General features: G+C 56.6%; 1 protein-coding gene across 1 annotated transcript in view; it reads right to left on the reverse strand.

Annotated features, from left to right (window-relative positions):
* PKD1L1 (polycystin 1 like 1, transient receptor potential channel interacting) overlaps window positions 1-17,672 on the reverse strand; it is a 105,886-nt gene that overhangs the window by 31,699 nt on the left and 56,515 nt on the right. Inside the window, exons 29-40 of the mRNA XM_078059866.1 lie at window positions 17,174-17,280; window positions 16,269-16,491; window positions 14,680-14,853; window positions 13,423-13,542; window positions 13,289-13,334; window positions 12,829-12,875; window positions 12,039-12,192; window positions 9,759-9,897; window positions 8,717-8,824; window positions 8,191-8,539; window positions 7,299-7,939; window positions 3,886-3,996 (exon numbers count right to left, since the gene is read on the reverse strand). Coding sequence (XP_077915992.1) covers window positions 3,886-3,996; window positions 7,299-7,939; window positions 8,191-8,539; window positions 8,717-8,824; window positions 9,759-9,897; window positions 12,039-12,192; window positions 12,829-12,875; window positions 13,289-13,334; window positions 13,423-13,542; window positions 14,680-14,853; window positions 16,269-16,491; window positions 17,174-17,280 — 2,219 coding nt within the window. The remainder of the gene's footprint in view (window positions 1-3,885; window positions 3,997-7,298; window positions 7,940-8,190; window positions 8,540-8,716; window positions 8,825-9,758; window positions 9,898-12,038; window positions 12,193-12,828; window positions 12,876-13,288; window positions 13,335-13,422; window positions 13,543-14,679; window positions 14,854-16,268; window positions 16,492-17,173; window positions 17,281-17,672) is intronic.

Genomic DNA, 17,672 nt, shown 5'->3' on the forward strand with positions numbered 1-17,672 from the left:
CAGAGGCCAGTGCGCGTCCAGCAGCTCCTACAGCCGGGTGTCCCTCCACGAGAAGGGAAGACCAGAATGCTTCTCGGGAGAAGTGATATTGTGGGAAAGCGATGACAAGTTAGGAAAAGATCGAAACTCCAGTCATCCAAGGACACAATTTTCATCGTCCTGCCTCGTCCAGCCACCAAATCTAGACCCCCCCCGAAGAACACAGCGATGATGAGCTCTTCAAACACCTTTCTGGTTTCATTAAACAGACGTGAGCGCAAGGTCGGGCCATCACGCGGCCAGGGCCCAGCCCTGAGTGGCCCGAGAGTCGGCCGCCACCCGCCGTCCCGGCTCCACGCCCACGGCCGTAGCGTGGAACGGACCGTGGCGGGAGCGCTGACAGCACGGGGAGAGGCGGGCAGGTGCGACAGGTGGGTGCTGTCGCTCCCCAGAACCCGTGTTACACTTACCACCACACCTGGAGAGGGATTGGGGCAGATACTATGTTGCTGATTGGGGCAGATTTTAGAGACACCTAGGAAGTGCTTTAAACCCTGACAGTCATGACAGAAACTGGACAATATAAAAGGGAAAGAAATCAAAGAGGAAGAAGTGTCCTGTTAGTGACATGTTAGTGATAAGTCACTAGTGCATAGATTAATAGAGAAAAGCAAATGATCTCAATCAACATTTGCATGGCCTATAAGTATGTTCAAACACCTCCGTGGAGCGTGGAAGTAAGTCTGGTGAGCTAACCTATCTTACTGCTTCTATCTCCTTCTCCTTACGGACTCACTCACACATGACTTCCGTCTTTCATTGGTTTGTCCATTTTTAGAGCCTAATCCAGCAGACCCTTCGTACGGTGTTGGTTATACGCCACACACTGAGCGAAGTCCTGGTTGAACCACAATTTGGAGGGAATAATATCACTTTCTGACGGTCGCTCTCAGTGGGATGACGTTAAGGAAACAAAGTCTTCAAGAAAGGCCTGGATGTGGGGGCGCCTGGGGGGCTCAGTCAGTTGAGCGTCTGACTCTTGGTTTCGGCTCAGGTCATGATCTCAGGCTCCTGAGATCGAGCCCCACATAGGGCTCTGCGCTCAGCACAGAGTTTGCTTGTCCCTCTCCCTCTGCTTCTCCCCTACCCCCCGAGCTCTCTCTAAAATAAATAAATAAAATTTTTAAGAAAAAAAAAAAAGAAAGACCTGGATGTGACCAGAGATAGCTGTCACGCGCCCAGACTGTGCACAACTCACGCCTTGTTCTCAACACAGGCAGGGAGTGAGCCAAACCATCCAAGAATGTTCTCACTCCATATTAACTAGAGCTATTAAATAAAACAGGCCTACAGAGCTTGCGAAACATTGCAAAACTAAAGTCAGTAGTTATACCCCATTTATGGCTCTTGGACAGAGTGACTCTTTCATTTATTGGTGCTTTATTCGGTGGTTTATTTCTGTTTTACTTGGACTTTCATGAAGACTTGATTGAGTCCAGAAAGACTTCAAAGAAAACTTGAATATGACGGAATCCAATATCGTGATCATTTTTTTGGTGAAGACCTAAGAAATCAAGCAGCGCAACTGCCTCCCTTTGCAGATGGGGATACTCAGCCCAGAGTCGGAGGGCTTGCCCGAGTCACCTGCTCACTGAGCGAAGTGGAACGAAGCCAGGTCCCTGAATTAGACTGGATCCAACTGTGCTTTCGTTCTTCCTGGAAGCCGGCAAACTCTAAAGCCTAAGATGCTGTTGGAGATTCAGGATCAGGCACCGGGGGACGGTGGGGGAGAGGGTCCAGCTTGGATATCCCAGTACAAACCCGGACACACAGATGCCCCTGCCTGGTGGCCAGCACACCAGAGGTAACGGGATTTTGCATTTTGCATCGTAGTGGGAGATACGGGTCCACGCACACCCAGGGGGCCAGCCTCTGAGCCAGGAATCCAAGCCTATCAATGGCTCTGCGCGGGACACGTCTCACAAATATTATTTCAGCTGCGATATTTCTGATTTGGGTACCAAGAGGCAAGAATTCGTATGAGAAATATGTCAAGTAGTGCTGACTTACGAAATATGAGATCAAAACTAAACGATGAAAGCCAGAAATAGCTCAGGTTTTCCCTTCCATTTCGAGAGAGGACGACCCACATGGTCACTTTGCTTTGCGCATGGCGCCCCCTGCTGGCACTAACTGTGCCTACGTGGGGGGTTGGAGAGCTGACGAGTGGGTCGTTCATGGAAAGAACAGCCGTTTCTGCAAAGGGGGAGGCAGTTTCACGGCTAGAATGCTCACCGGTGAGCAGGTGCATTACTGTGTTCTGCAGAGTCCAGACTCATGAACCACTTTACTAGTGGCTTCTGACCCTACATTTGTTCGCCTGTCACCTGGGTGGGTATTAATCACCAGCTCTCTCACGGAAGATAAAAAGAAATACGCCCTTAACTAATAGATAAAATTAAATAGATTTGCCAGGCACCCACCTCTGCCCCCCAAAAGCAACAAAAATAAAGTACATCAAATTGAATTACTTAGTCAAGGACAACACAGTCATAGAAAAAAATGCAGGAATGTATGTTAAAATATTCTCCAGAGATATGCCTGGGTGGCTCAGTTGGTTAAGCGTCTGCCTTCGGCTCAGGTCATGATCTCGGGGTCCTGGGATCGAGCCCCGCATCGGGCTCCCTGCTTAGCGGGGAACCTGCTTCTCCCTCTCCCTCTGCCCCTACCCCCTGCTCGTGTTCTCTCTCTCAGAATAATAAATAAAATCCTTAAAAAACAAAATAAAATAAAATATTCTCCAGGGAAAGAGAAAGTAAATCTTAGAACACTGTATTTTACTTCTGCCATAGTAAAGAATCAATATGAGTTCATATCATGCACTTCAGAACTCAAAGCCGAACTTCTCTGAAACAACTATCAGACTGAATATTTTTGGCAGGTGAAAACAAAGTCACTTAAAAACAACTGTCAAAAAAAAAAAAAAAAGAATGCCACACAAAGAAAGTATCCACCTTGATATAGTTCCTGTTCCGATTTCAGAAATGCTGAAACATGGAGAAAATTCTGGCACGACAAAATGCTGTCCGTGGTTGCCTCTGGGTGGTACTGTTACTGAGATTTTTCTGCTTTCTATTTTTCAGTTCTTCCATGCTTACCTACAATGAACATCTACTACTTTTATTTATTTACAGATTTTATTTATGTATTTGACAGAGAGAGAGACAGAGAGAGAGAGCACAAGTAGGCAGAGGGAGAGGGAGAAGCAGACTCCCCACTGAGCAGGGAGCCCGAAGCAGGACTCGACCCAGCACCCCGAGATCATGACCTGAGCCGAAGGCAGATGCTCAACCGACTGAGCCACCCAGGCGTCCCAACATCTATTGCTTTTAAAAGTAGGAAGAGACCGATGAGCACTTGAGAAGTGGCAGAGAGCTCAAGTGGAATTACCACCGTTGGAAATCATGTGCCATTTCTTGCAAATTGCCATAGTCTTTGGTCGAGGAACTCAGACAGCCTCCACCAAAAAACCACCCCAATAACCTGTTTTAGTGTCTTGGTGCCCAGACCTTAACGTGCCTCAAAATATCATTCACTATTAATCAAAATGAGATGCTCTGAACGTGCCCAAAGTCTGCAAAAAGAGGCCTCCTGTTAACAGTGGGGCAAACAATGTCCGAGTCAATTCGACCACTTTTTCCGTGTTTCCTACGTGAGATGATGGCGACCATCTAGTCCTCTCCATCAGGACATTCTACTTCTGCAAAACGGAGGCCCAGAGAAGGTGCTTCGCCACCGTCCCGAAACCCTGGTCTCTGGGTCCCCCCGTCAGCGTATGCTGGCCACGAGCAGACCACTCCTAGTGCGGTGGTCGGGGGTCTAGAGAAGGTGGACAAAACATCCTACCTTGTAAACTCATTCCGGATGGCTTGATTGAGAGAATATTCATCCTGGGAGCATCTCCCACAAAGTATAAACACATGCAGAAGCAGCATGAGGGTGTACATGCAGATGTCTCTACAAGAAACACATTTTAAAATTAGCATCTACACCAACCCTGGGTGTCTAGACCCAGCAAAACAGTTTTGGGAACTGGGCTTTTAAATCCTTTTTTGTATAAGGTGTGAAGTGTGTGCTGAGGTTCATTTTTCCCGCACACCTGACATCCAGTTTTCCTAGCACCATTTTTAAAATCCATCCTCCAATGAGAAGGGCCTTGCCCTGTCAAAAAATTAACTGAGCACATTTGTGCCGACCGCTCACCAATATCGGGGTCTTGGTTACCGTGGCTTGGCTTTGTAGGGAGACTTAAAGTCGGGTAGAATCAGTCCTCTGGCTTTGTTGTTCTTTTTCCAGAATTGTTTTTGTTATTCTAGCTCCTTTCCGTATAAATTTTAGAATCAGCTCGCCAATATCTATAGAAAAGCTTGTGGGACTTCGGCTGGGACTGAATCTACATATCGAGTTGGAAGGAATGGACATCTTAACACGAGTGTCCCAACAGACATGACATGTCCCTCCATTTCTTTAGGTTTTCTCTGATTTTGTTCATTAGTGTCTTGTCATTTTCGGCCTATCAGTTCTGCACGTTTTCTTAGATTTATTTAGAATATTCGAGATTTTGTGCATAGACTATTCATGTCTTCTTGCAAGAGGCTGTTGTATTTCTTCTTTTCAAACTTGTAAACGCTGTGTTTCTTGGTCTTGCCTCCGGCACCAGCTGGGCCTTCCCATGTGAGGTTTAACCAGAGTTGGGGGGACGGGGAGCTCCTCACCTTGTTTCTGATTTTTAAAAAGCACACACTGTCTCACCGGCAAGTGTGAGGTTAGGTGTAGGGTTTTCACAGATACCCTTTATTAGTTTAAGGAAGTTCTCTTCTATTCCTAGCTTGCTGAGATTTTTTTTCTTTTCCGTGAATGGATGTCAAATTTTGTCAAATGGTTTCTTCTCCATCTGCTGAGATGATCATATGGGTTTTTTTTTTTAAGATTTTATTTATTTATTTGATAGAGAGAGACACAGCGAGAGAGGGAACACAAGCAGGGGGAGTGGGAGAGAGAGAAGCAGGCTTCCCGCTGAGCAGGGAGCCCGATGCGGGGCTCGATCCCAGCACTCTGGGATCATGACCTGAGCCGAAGGCAGACGCCTAATGACTGAGCCACCCAGGCGCCCCTCATATGGTTTTTCTTACTAGTCTGGTACTACTGTGGATTCAATTCACTATTTCCTTCTTGTGTCTCTTTTACCCCAGAGGCAGCACCTCCATCCCTAGTTGGTCTCTGTGGCTTATTTATTGAGAAAACTGGTTCTATTGCTACCTCTCTCTCTCTGTGTCCTGCTTCCTAGGGACACAGTGTGTGCTCTCTTGTCAACAACACGCTGGCACAAAAATGTGCTCAGATAAAGACCAGGCTATTTGGGGTAGGTTACGTCCTAGGTGATGTGTTTTCCATCAGGAGACATATAATATCTGGTTCTTCCTCTCCCCCTTTTTTTTTTTTTTAAGATTTTACTTATTTATTTGTCAGAGAGAGAGAGCACAAGCTGGGTGAGCAACAGAGGGAGAAGCAGGCTTCCCGCTGAGCAGGGAGCCCGACGCGGGGCTCGATCCAGGGACCCTGAGATCATGACCTGAGCCGAAGGCAGACGCTCAAACAACTGAGCCACCCAGCTGCCCCCCTTTTTTTTTTAAGTAGGCTCCACCACATCCAGGGTGGAGCCCAACGCAGGGCTTGAACTCACAACCCTGAGATCAAGATTCAGACTCTCAACCGACTGAGCCCCCCAGGTGCTTCAATGTTTAGGCTGTTTCTATTACAAGGGGTCCCGCATCGCCTGCCTTGCACCTGGGTCTTCTCGGGTTCTCCTGAGGGGCTCCCTGCAGCAGCGATGCTGGGAGGAGGTATGTGCATCTGTGACATGCAAAGGACTTCCCGGTCCCCACGGGTGGGACCAGCCTGCATTCACGCCAGCACCACGTGATGTCACGTCTCCACAAGCTCACCAGCTGCCGCACGTGGTCTCACTTCCAGACTTTTGTACTTTAAATTTGTGATCTCTCGTCGTAAGTGCAAGTGACATCTGCATTTCTTTTCTCTGTGAAGTGTCGGCTTCCTGAGCCCAGTTTTGTTCTAAAGAGGCGGTTGGTCTTCTTCATTTTTCTGGAACCTCTTTGTATTTTAAGATTAAGCCTTTGTCTGCTACAGATATTTTCCTTCATCCATCACTGCTTTTTTACATAACTTATGGCATCATTCGTCACACAAGATTTTTCTTCTTCAAGTTACATGTCACCAAATTTGTTTTCTCTTTTCGTTCCTGGATTTTAAGTCACAGGAGGTTTTCCCCGCCCACAGGTCATACGTTGACACACACGTTCTTCTGGGACGTGTATGGTTTTGTTTTCACATTTAAATCTTTATTCGTGTGGAATGAACTTGTGTACATTGTGACGAAAGCATCTGGTCTTTCGTTTTTTTACACCACCCTCACGACCATTCACTTATTCCTCATTAAAAACTCCATCTTCTCCCCAACGCGCTGAGATAACGCCTCCGTCACAGACTCGTGCGCCGTGGCATCTGCATTCGGGTCTGGTCCTGGATTTCCCATCCCGGCCACGGGGCCGTCTTCTGTCCGTTCGCAGAGCCACACTCTTTAGGAGAGGCCTGTGCCCTGCGGGCACGTCCCGCACAGCGAGCCCCCACTCAGTCCGCCGCCTCGGGCCTTCCCGACCGGCTCTCCGCGGCTGTTCTTCCCAAGGGCCTTCGTAAGTGACCAGATCCGGTAAAGAAGGGGAGCGGAAGGAAGAAAAGAAAGGTCCAGCGGCATTTGATCGGGGCTGTGTTGAGGTCAGACACGATTCTAGACGGAGCTGGAGAACACGTGTGTTCAAGTGCCATCTGCTTCTCAGGGCCGCGCACGCTTCTCCTGTGGAAGTTTGGTGCACTTCCTCTCGCGGTGATGCCCGCGTGTGTCTGTGGTGTTTTAGTCCTCGGCCACGTTAAAGAGCTTCTGGCAAATCCTCTGCTGGCTTTCACTGTGCATATGACGGACACTGGGCTTTGCATTTTAGTGTTTTAACCTGTTACTTTACTCAATTCTCTTACGTCTGCTTTTCTCGTTTTCATTTTTGTGGGATTTTCCAGAATTTGAGGCGCAGCATATGCAGAAGGAGCGGCTTCAGCCTCCCTCCAGACCTGCTGTCTCCGGACCCCTGTCCCCTCAGTGTCCCCTGCCCTGCGGCTGGGCCCCCCCATGCACACCCCGCTCCCAGGGGCCGCGGGAGCAGAGCAAGGCCCGGCCGGCCACCACCCACCTCAGGGCCACCCTTGTCCGGGTCTCTCTTCTCGTCCTCTCCCTGATGACGCTGAGCTGGGCTGCGGACGGTGGACGTGCCCAGCGCAGGCGGCGTGCTCGCTGTCGGGCGGCCACCATCTGTGGGGACGGCAGCGCTGTGAGCCGGGGAGCTCCGGCCTCCTGCCAGGCCCCGGGAGCAGCGGCGCTGTGCGCGCCTCCTGGGGCTGGGGACAGGGACACTTCGTACGGGTCACCGACAGCAGGCCGGCGGGCAGTGGGCCATTTGCGAAGTCCGCTCCTGTCACTGTCACCGACGGCGTCCCGGGGGGGCCGACAGGTGACTTCGAGGAGGGGAGGCATGAGGAGCTCACTGGCACCTTTGGAAGGACGGGAGTCGGGTGGGAGAAGGTAGGGGTGAGGCCTGACTGCCGGGACACTGGGCTGCGCCCTCGGTCCGGCCCACCGCTGCCCACTGCGCCGAGGACACAGCCCACAGGTCACCGCACTGAGGCCGCACGAGCCTGAGCGCGTCCCCGCGCAGCCCTTCCCCTTCCTTCCTGCCGCCCAGCCTGCCCGCGCCGGCGGGGCCCACCGCGTCAGCAGGACGAGGGAGGCAGCAGGGAAGGACGGACGTTCTCGCGGGGCCCGGACACGTAATGGCTTAGAGGTTTCCTAACTGCGGCCGAGGAGTCTATCTCTCATTTCGCTTCAATAATTTAGAATAAGCTCAGGCACCGGCTGCTCCGACGTCTCTGGGGGGTGGAGGGGGAGACAGGCCGCGCGCTCACCCACCGCGTGGCGCACACCGGGGAGCGTAAGACGCGACATCACCCCGGACCGCAGCCGAGCTTGAACCCGCAGGGGAGGTGCGGGTCCGGACGGGCTGGGACGGCGCACCGACGGCGCCTCACCTCCTGCGCCCGGCTCGCGCGGGGCCGCGCTCGCTGCTCCAGCTCGGCGTCCAGGCCCTCGGTGGCCGCGCGCAGAGACGCGGTGAAGAAGCGCGGGTCGTCGCGCCGTCTCCAGGCAAAGCCCGCGGCCCCGAGGCCCAGCTGCGGGGAGAGACCCGGCGATGCGTGCCGGCCGCTGCCCCACGGCCCTGCGTCCCGCTCACAACCCCACACAAGCTGCTGTCCCCGCCTGGGACTCCCGGGCCCCCCGCTCCCCAGGCTCCGTGTCCTCGAGGGAAAATGGGCTTCAAGAGGCCCCCCCGTCCTGGGAGGTGTCCGCGGGCAGCACGGCTCCCAGGTGCTCCTCACACTCAGTCAAAACATGAAGAAACGCGGAGCCCCGGACCCGGCCCCCGGCCCCGCCCCAGCCCCGCCCCCGGCGGACGCAGACTGACGCCCGCTTACCGCGCCAGGAACGCGGAGCCCAGCCCCGCCCCAGCCCCGCCCCGCCCCGCCCCAGCCCCGCCCCCGGCGGACGCAGACTGACGCACGCAGGCGGCCCCCGCTCACCAGAAGCGGCTGCGAGATGAACGCGCAGCACAGCACGGACAGCGTCAGCAGGTGCAACCAGCGCGCGCACTGCGTCGGGCTGAACCTGTGCCCCCGGGAGAAGCCGTCAGCGCCCGCCCGCGCGCACAGGGGCTCCGCACCCAAGGGCCCGCGTCCTCGGGACGGCAGGCGGGGAGGCGGCCGCGGAGCCGGGCGCCCTGTGGCTCTGCCCAGCGGAGGGAGTTCTGTCTGTCGCGAGGGGCGTCAGCCCCGTGAAGCCGCCGAGCGTGAGAGAGAGGAAAAGCCGGCCCAGCGATGCGGACAGCACGGGGCGGGGGGTTAATTACGGTAACGACAACGAAGCTTGCGTCTGCACAACACTGAGCAGGTGCCGGGCACCGGGCACGGACGACTGCGTTAGCTCCTCCTCGAACCCTGTGACTTTTCCCATTTCACAGCTGAGCAAACTGAGTCACGGAGAGGAGTTTGTTTTTTAAGCAACTTGCCCGCCATCAGCCATCATCGTGTGAGTCAATTCGCGCACTTGAAGAAAGGGAGGAGTGGGGAGGGGGGAGGGATGCGTCTTGGTTTTACAGCTGCCCCTCCTGGGCCCACGGGAGCCACGCTGAACCGCCCCGGGGACGCTGGGGGCCCGAGCTGCCCGGGAACGAGGCGGAGAGGCCACAGTGTGGACGGACAGAGTCCGAATCGTACCAGCACACCTGACCCCGAGCCCAGCTTCGTGGGAGCTCCGCAACCGGGGTCCCTCCTTCCTGAGCGAGGGTCTCGCGGCCTCTCGTGACACAGGGACGCCATCCAGGCCGAGCTGCTGTCCCAGAGCCGGCCGGGCCCAGCGGCCCTTTGGGGTTTGTACACGAATTCCTCACCCCCAGGGCATTGGAGGGAGAAATGAGGACCAAAGTAGCGACAGCCCATCTGGGCCCACCTGTTGCGTTCCCAGAAATGCAGGGAGTTTTTTTACTAAGTGCTAGACTCTCCCACCCAAAGACCCGGGGACATCTGAAACCGTGAGCACTCACCTGTATCCTAGAAACGCCGTCCCTAAGCCACAGGCCACAGAGACCATCCCGCAAACGGCCCACGCTGCGCAGCCTGACCAAGGCAACAGTGCCCGCGGCCACCGAAGCTCAGCAAGGCCTCGAAACCCGCTGCTGGGGGCTAAAGGAGAGCAGAGGGGTATACGTAACAGGCCGCATCACTTCTGTCCACCCGAATGCGGTCGTTAATTCTACCAGCGGGACTGGGCCGTGGGTGTGCACACATTTGGGTGACCAGTGTTCTGGGCGTGTCCATGAGGGGGTTTCTAGAGAGACGGACATGTAAGTGGCTGGACAGAGTAAAGCTGGTTGCCTGCTCAGTGGGTGGGCCTCATCCAATCAGGTGAAGGCTGGTATATAACAAAAAGCCAACCTTCCAGAGTGAGAGAGAATTCCTCCTGCCTGAGGGCCTTTGAGCGGGACACCTGCCTTTTCCTGTCTTTGGACTTGAACTGAAACAGGACACCTGCCTTTTCCTGTCTTTGGACTTGAACTGAAACAGGACACCTGCCTTCTCCTGTCTTTGGACTTGAACTGAAACACTGGTGCTCCTGGGTCTCCAGCTTTCATCAGACCAGCCGGCCTCTGCGAGCGCACGAGCCAGTTCCTTGTATGTATACACGCACCCCTGCACACACCCCGTGCACGGTGTTACAGATTTGCCTTTCTGTGCAGAGCAGCTGGGTCTACACGGCAGCTACACGGCTGTGTGCAGGAACCCCCACCTTCAGCCTGGATGAAAAGGGGCCTCGCTTTCTCACGTTCTCAGGGCAGAGTGCTTTTTATACTCAGCATTCTCCATCAGAATGATGCCATGTATGAGCCACAGTTTAGAGTTTTTATAGTGCATATAAAGGAGGGGGAGGGAGGAAGGGGGGTGGGGAGGAGTGTGGGGGAAAGGGAAGGGGAGGAGCAGAGAAGGGGAGGAGGACCAGGAGAAGAGCAGAGAGGAGGGGGAGGAGTGGGAAGGAGAGGGAGGAGCAGAGAGGAAAGGGAGGGGAGCCGGGAGAAGAACCAAGGAGGGCAGGAGAGGGAGGGAGGAGAGGGAGGGGGGGGAGGACCAGGAGAAGAGCAGAGAGGAGGGGGAGGAGTGGGAAGGAGAGGGAGGAGCAGAGAGGAAAGGGAGGGGAGCCGGGAGAAGAACCAAGGAGGGCAGGAGAGGGAGGGAGGAGAGGGAGGAGCGGGGGGGGGGGGAGGGGGGGAGGATCAGGAGAAGAGCAGAGAGGAGGGGGAGGGAGCAGAGAGAGCCACGCAGAGGAGGAGGACCAGGTGGGTAGCAGCCGCCTCTCGCGGGCTCTGTTGGGTAAGTTCTCTGGAGTCAAGCACATAGTCGGAGGGTCCCCCCCACATTTCATGTCTCCAAGAGGAGGCCATGGAGCTCTGCTTTCTCAGGCGATTGTTCCAATAGGAAGACCCCCCAGGGCCCGTCTAGAGGCAGAAGGTGGTCAGCTGACGCGGATTCAGGAGTACCTGCCGGGGAGGAGGCACCGGGCAAGGGAAGGACACTTGCTGCGCGTACAAGGGGGACACCTCCCCCGAGTCCCTTTGCACTCCTGTGCTCCCTCCCGGCCAGGTGCGTGTGCTGGGCTGTCGGGTGCGGGTCTCCTTTCCCGGGTGTGTGCCCTCCGGCACCAGCACGGCAGGCTGCTGGCCCCAGGCCCCATCCGCGCACAGAAACCAGGTATTTTATACCCCACGCCCCAGCACGTAGGGTGCTGCGTGCACCAGCCCAGCCAGACCTGGCCGCCTCCCACCACCGGTGCCGCCTCGCCAACTGCGGTCCGTGCAGCAGTGTCCACGGCCAGCGCCTGAACCTGGGCGACCCGGAGCCGGGAAGCATGCTGCTCATGCGCCCCGCAGCCCCGGGCCCCACAGCCACGTGCACCTGCCCAGCCAGGCCCCGGACGGCCCCCTTGGGCAACACTGACCGGCTGCTTGGCTGCCCCCCCGGGGGCCCCGTCCCCGCTGGCTCTCCGCTGAGCTACCGCCTCGTCCGAGGCTGTCGCTAGGCACTCTACTCCGCAGCAAGTGAAGGGTCTATTCCTGACTTTTTAAAAGACGTGAGCAAACCCATGTAAGTATAGAGCAGAAATGGCCAGCACTTTGGAACAAAACTCAGGGCTGTTTCGGGTAGGCCTGGTGTCCATGTGACCAGAGCGTCCAGCCTCATCGGACCCAGCTCCCGCTGTGCGGCCCCTGTGTCTCCCAGGGGCCCAGGACACAGGAAGGGGCCCAGCATTGCACCCCCAGCCCCGACGTCACCTTGCACATGGACAGCGCTGCGGGTCCCCTTCTCCCTTGGAGCCTGCTGGCCGGGGTCAGCTCTGTAGGCCTCCTGCTCTGGGCACGGACAGCCCGCACGCCGGCCACCTGCTGCCCCCCCGCAGGCCCTGGTGCACCGCGAGGGGCTGTGACACTGGAAGAGATAACATGGGGATGGGGTTAACACCTCAGCACCCACAGTTCTCTGTGCCGTATCGTGTCCTCCGCAGCACGGCTTGCAAGCTTTCTCAGGAGCTGGGCCAGCACCTCCACAAGCCTCAGGCTGGGGGGAAGGTTCTGGAGAGGAGGCACGGGCAGCCCTGGGACCAGCTCGTTTGCATCCGCAGAGGGTGGTGGGGCGCCCGTGGGAAATGATGGGGTGGCTGCAGCCAACAACGGTGCCACCTGCCCTCCGGGAGGCCGAGCAGGGGGCGGGCGAGGCTCACCGCGGAAGGGCAGAGAGGCAGCCCCACGCAGGGGAGCAGAGGGGACCGAGGCCTGGACATGCGCCTGGGGACAGCGCGCCCACGCAGGACGGGAGCTCTCAGCAGGGAGGCGGACATTCAAAAGCACAAGGAACCATGCGTGCCCCAAACGTCCGCACCGACCAGCAACCACACCCCTTCTCATGTGGCCTCCACTGGGACTCCGCACAGTGGGCCTCGAACCCCCTGGGGAGCAGCCCCCTCTCTCTGCAGGACCTGCCCTGCTCGGGGTCTCCCCCTGGGCCTGACCAGCTGTGTCCGGGCCACGGCCGAGGGAGACACCAGAGAAACATAACTGTATTTACCTCGTGCGTCTTCTGGGCGTCTGCCGTCCTTCCCCGGGAGTGAGGGCCTGATTTAAATGGAGTCCAGGTTATGACGTTAAAGGGATCTGGGGTTCTTTGGGAGAGAGCCTCCTTCAGGAAATAGCCCTCCCTGCGGCCCCACCAGGACGGGCCTCCCTGAGACCCAGGACATGGCTGCCAGTGTGGCCCGTCCACGTGGCATCTGGGCGTGGGCTGCACAGCCCCTTTCATGCAGATGGAGTGAAGCCCTCTGTCCTGGCAGTGAACAGCAGTGAACACGGGGAGTAGGAGACCCGAGGTCTCCTTCGCAAGCTGGCCTCTCGAAGAGGACCAGCCGGGTCGGACGGGGGAGACCTCATCATCAGCCAGGTCGGACGGGGGAAACCTCATCATCTGCTGTTGCTGTGACTTGTAAACAAACAGAAAACACCTTCCCGGCTGTTCTTAAATGCACACTTACCCTGAGCTGCCTCTGAGGGTGCTCTTCTCAGGGGCCTGCGGGCTTCCTGCAGAAGGAAGGGGGTTGTTCGGGGCAGGCATCCCACCATGTGGGAGGACCCGGGACAGCAGGGCACACGGGCGGGCTGCCCATACCTGGCTGAGCCTCAAGATCAGCGACAAGAGCTGAGCCCCGGGAGAAACCAGCAGGGTGCACAGGAGACCCGTCCGGAAGGACCCGGCGGCGGCATCAGGGGTGCCGAGAGCCCACGGGAGCTGTAGGAAGGCAGCGGTCAGGGCAGCCGGAATGCGTCCGCTGTAGTCACCAAGGTCTTTAATGTGAATGTGTACCCTGCGTTTAACCAAAGCCCTGTCTCCCTGAACCCTTGGAAACAATGGAAACTCACAAGGAATCCTTTTGTTTTTCCAATATACACATCTTTCCAGATTGAATGAATGTTTTCTGCGTGCCCAATTTCTGCCAGGCACGCCTCGTGGGCCCCCAGCTGAGTCCTTGCTACAATCTGATGAGAAGGCGTCCGTAACCCCGACGCGTTGGTGAGCAGAGAAGGTCAGACAAAGGTCGACCCCAGAGGGGAGGGCGAGTTCAGGTTCTCGGACCGCGGGCCCGTTCCTGTCCCAGCTGGACCCAGCCTTTCAACTTCTTGCTGCCTGGCGCAATTTATCACCGTCCCTCAAATTCCATGCACCTGTCCCTCGGTTTTAAAGGTTCCGCCAATCCGTTACTATTCTCACACGTGCTCTGAACACTGTGCTCTCGCTGGACACCATTTCTAGAAAGAGCCCCTCACCACATTGCCAGCCACTGGGGGGACCCTGAGTGGCCACGAGGTTGTCATCAGAAGCAAAATGGACTATTTCCCCACAGCCCAAAATCATGCTGTGCTTCCATAGGAAGGCAGGGTCCCCACTCTCGCTGCCTGTGCCGATTCATTTCCCTCCTGTGAGCGGCCACGAGGCTGGGGTTGCCCGTGGCATCTCTAGGGCAAACGTGGCCCTCAGAACTCTTGCCTGTCTTTTCTGGCCAGAGGATTTTTAAAATTTGAAATAACTGCCAACCTTAAAAAAAAAATCCAGGAGTGTGCTCTGGGACAGGCCAGGCTGCTGACCCCTCCGGAGAAGTCGCACTCCGTGGCACGAGGAGGGCGCGAGCTCTGCGTGGCAGGGGTCAGGGAGGCAGGCCTGTGCCGGCTTCACCCCGAGCCCACCACCCCGCAGACCCCGGCTCCATCCAGCCCGGCATCCCCTCTGCAGTGCTCGGGGCAGCTGCCTCCCGCCCCCCGTTGGAACCCTTCTGCCAGGACTGCGAGTCTTGCTAATTCCTGGGCTGAGAACGAGTCACACGGCAGGTCTGGGAACTGGAAGCCATTGCCAGGAGAACCCAGCGCCCACCTGCTCTCGTCCCGCAGCCGTGAGCAGGGCAGTGAGACAGGCGTACGCGCACAGCAAGGCAAAGACAACGGTGAGGCGCGCCGTGTGCGGGAAGCTGCTGGGGGACGGCTGGCTGTACACGGAGGTCCAGACGTGGAAATCCTCCAGGTACTCCGTGAACTTTGAATACAGGAGCTGAAACACACCGGAAGAGAGATGCTGGTCCCGACGGCGAGAACTCCTGCTGGGCAAGCGGTGATCGTCCGGGTGATGCTGCCAGCTCGTCGGCCGGGTGCTGGCTCCCCGCAGACCCTCACCCGCCATATGCCCAGCGCCCTGGACCTGCGCTGGGGCGTCCGCAGCTCTGGGACAAGCTGTCCCTCCACCTCTCCTGCCTCACCCTTGAGGGTCTTCGCGCCCTTCTCCTCGCAGCCTGTCTACAAGCCCTCCCTGTTCCCAGCACATTCCCTGCAACACAGGTCATTTTCACTGGGCTTTTTGCGCACTGCAGCCCGGGAGCGTGCTGGGCCACCTGGGTGTCCTCAGTAGCCCTGCGGCGTCGGCCACGTGGTGGGCGGCACATTACCTACAGAACCGCACGGGGTTCAAAAGGCTCAGTGGAACTCAAGGAACACTCGGGGCTCAAGGCTATTCTAGAAAAACAGTGATGAGCAGCAGAACACAGAAGCACAGCGAGGGAAAACCGTTTTAACGACATGAGAATTATCTCTTCGTATCAATGGACCGACTAATACATACAGATTTCTCCCCACAGGTCCTCAAGCAAAACAGCTGGAGAATAAACAACATGAATAATTATCTAAGGAAAGTTGGTTGAGCCAGGCATTCAGTTTTGGGGAGCTGAAGAATTTCCATATTGCCGATGCACTGCAATCACTTTCTTACTCCATCAGAAGCGCCCATGACAGGTGGCGACAGGGACATGCTGGAAGGAAGGATCTGGTGACGTGGGAGGACACCAGCCCTCACTGGCCTCTGCCCGTCTGAGACCAGCCTGCGAAACTGGTCACCGGGAACACAAAGCCCCCATCAAAGTGTTTCTACAACTAAACTAAAGAGAATCACAACGTCCAACATGGCCCTTCAGTGATGTTTCTAAAGAAAATTCATGAAGATAATACATTAGAAAGCACAAAATGCGTAAAGTGTCATCACAACTAGATCAAACACATTCCCATATGGGGAGAGATCCAGACGCGCAGAGCGAGTTTCAGGGGTGGTTTGTGAGATTCTAGGTGATTTTGTCATTTTTCTTGATCCCTTGCTGTTCTGCCCCCAGATCACACCCATACTGCTGACTGGTCATCTTGGGGTTCAGGATACACAGGGCACTCCCGTCTTTAGTTAGCGGCCCTCTGGACTCCACAGACCACAGGCAACAGTAAATTCCGTGAATGTTATTACAGGAAAATCGTCACGGCAATAACGCCTGGCAAGGGTAACTCATTCTCTCCCATAGGCTCACTCGCTCGCGGCATCATTGAGGATACGGCCACCTTGAGGTTAACTTTAGTGCAGGTTAGTCAAACGGCTGCAGGGGGAAGCAGAGCTGGTGTTGCAGCCGGCCGGGCGGCTGGCTGGTCACCTACCTTCCAGAAGCCGAGACCCCCGCACAGGCAGCTCAGCTCCCGCTGCACGCGGCCGTCCTGCCTGCTCGCCGCCAGCCAGCACTCAGCGGGGAAGAGTGAGCTCCGCCCGTGCCCAGGGGCCAGCACTCTCACCATGACCTGGCTCACGTACCAGGCTGGGGAGGGCCCACGGCTGTCGTGCCAGAGACGGATGCTCCGGAGCGGGCCCAGCAGGGCGGGGGCGCTGAGGACACACAGCAGCCGTGGTCAGGCCAGGGTCTGTGCGGTGGGGGCCCCCGCAGGGCGACCCCAGCCCCGATTCTCACCCTCGGAGGTACCGTGGACGCATCAACACATGCGTGCTACGCAGAGTGACCTACGGAGCCCCTCTGGAGCATGGGGCGCAGACCCCACACCCAGCTCCCACATGCCTGCCGGCTCCCCGGAACCCCGGGCACTCCAGCTCCGTCACGCATCTGTGTCCGGCGTGGACAAGTCTGGAGCTCACCTCTTCTTAGTGAAGATGGGACCCGAACCGATACAGACCATGCCCGAGGTTCACCAGGAGAAAAAGCATTTAGTGCAGTTTCTCCACATTTTCTGAAACCGGCAGGTGCTTGGACTCCTGATCAGTGATCCCTCCCCATCCAAGCGCACGGTCTTTGCACGGCCACGTGTCCTTGCTCTTCCCAATTTAGGAGGACCCGAATTAGCTGAGCGGGATCCGTGCCGTCTGAGTGTCGGCAGCGTGTGAACCAACACCCGTCCTCGCTCCCTCCCGCACGAATCTATGTCAAACAGCACCGTGAACGACTTTATAAGACCGTCCGTGTGCACGCCGACGCTCCTTACTGGACAGTGACTTTGTGCATTTTGCTTCCTTGGGCTCATGATAGGGCCACACCGTTCGGCCGGGCCTCGCTCACCTCAGGACGAAAGTATGTCTGGAATTCCTTTCAAACAGGGGCCTCTCTGGACAGTAGAGTTCTCTGGGTTCTGAAAACCCATTCTCACCACAGAGAACAATGTAAACCTCAAAACAAAGACACAAGGGGGGGGTTTGAGATCCTGGACACAGGACACTAAGCTGAGCCAGAAAGGGGCGTCCTCGTACCGTCTCCCAGCCCCAGCCTTCCCAGAACCTTCCAGCCCCGAGGGACCAAGGGGACACCCTGCCCCATCCCTGGACGGCCCCTCCCACACTTCCCCAGGAGAGACCTGGGAAGGAGCGCCTGTCCTGCCAGGCTGGCCGGATTTCTACATGTTTGATCTAGAAAAGCCAGACGGCAACTTGGATTCACTAGGGCATGTGCTTGTCTCAGGAGGAAGAGGACAGACAGTGGGCACGTCCTCCTTCCTCGGCTCAGAGGGGAGACGGGGGAGGCCTGAGGGCCGTCCAGGGGGCTGTGACCATGACTGGGGTGC

The sequence above is a fragment of the Halichoerus grypus genome, chromosome 12 (assembly GCF_964656455.1).
Source record: "Halichoerus grypus chromosome 12, mHalGry1.hap1.1, whole genome shotgun sequence".
Taxonomy (NCBI): Eukaryota; Metazoa; Chordata; class Mammalia; order Carnivora; family Phocidae; genus Halichoerus; species Halichoerus grypus.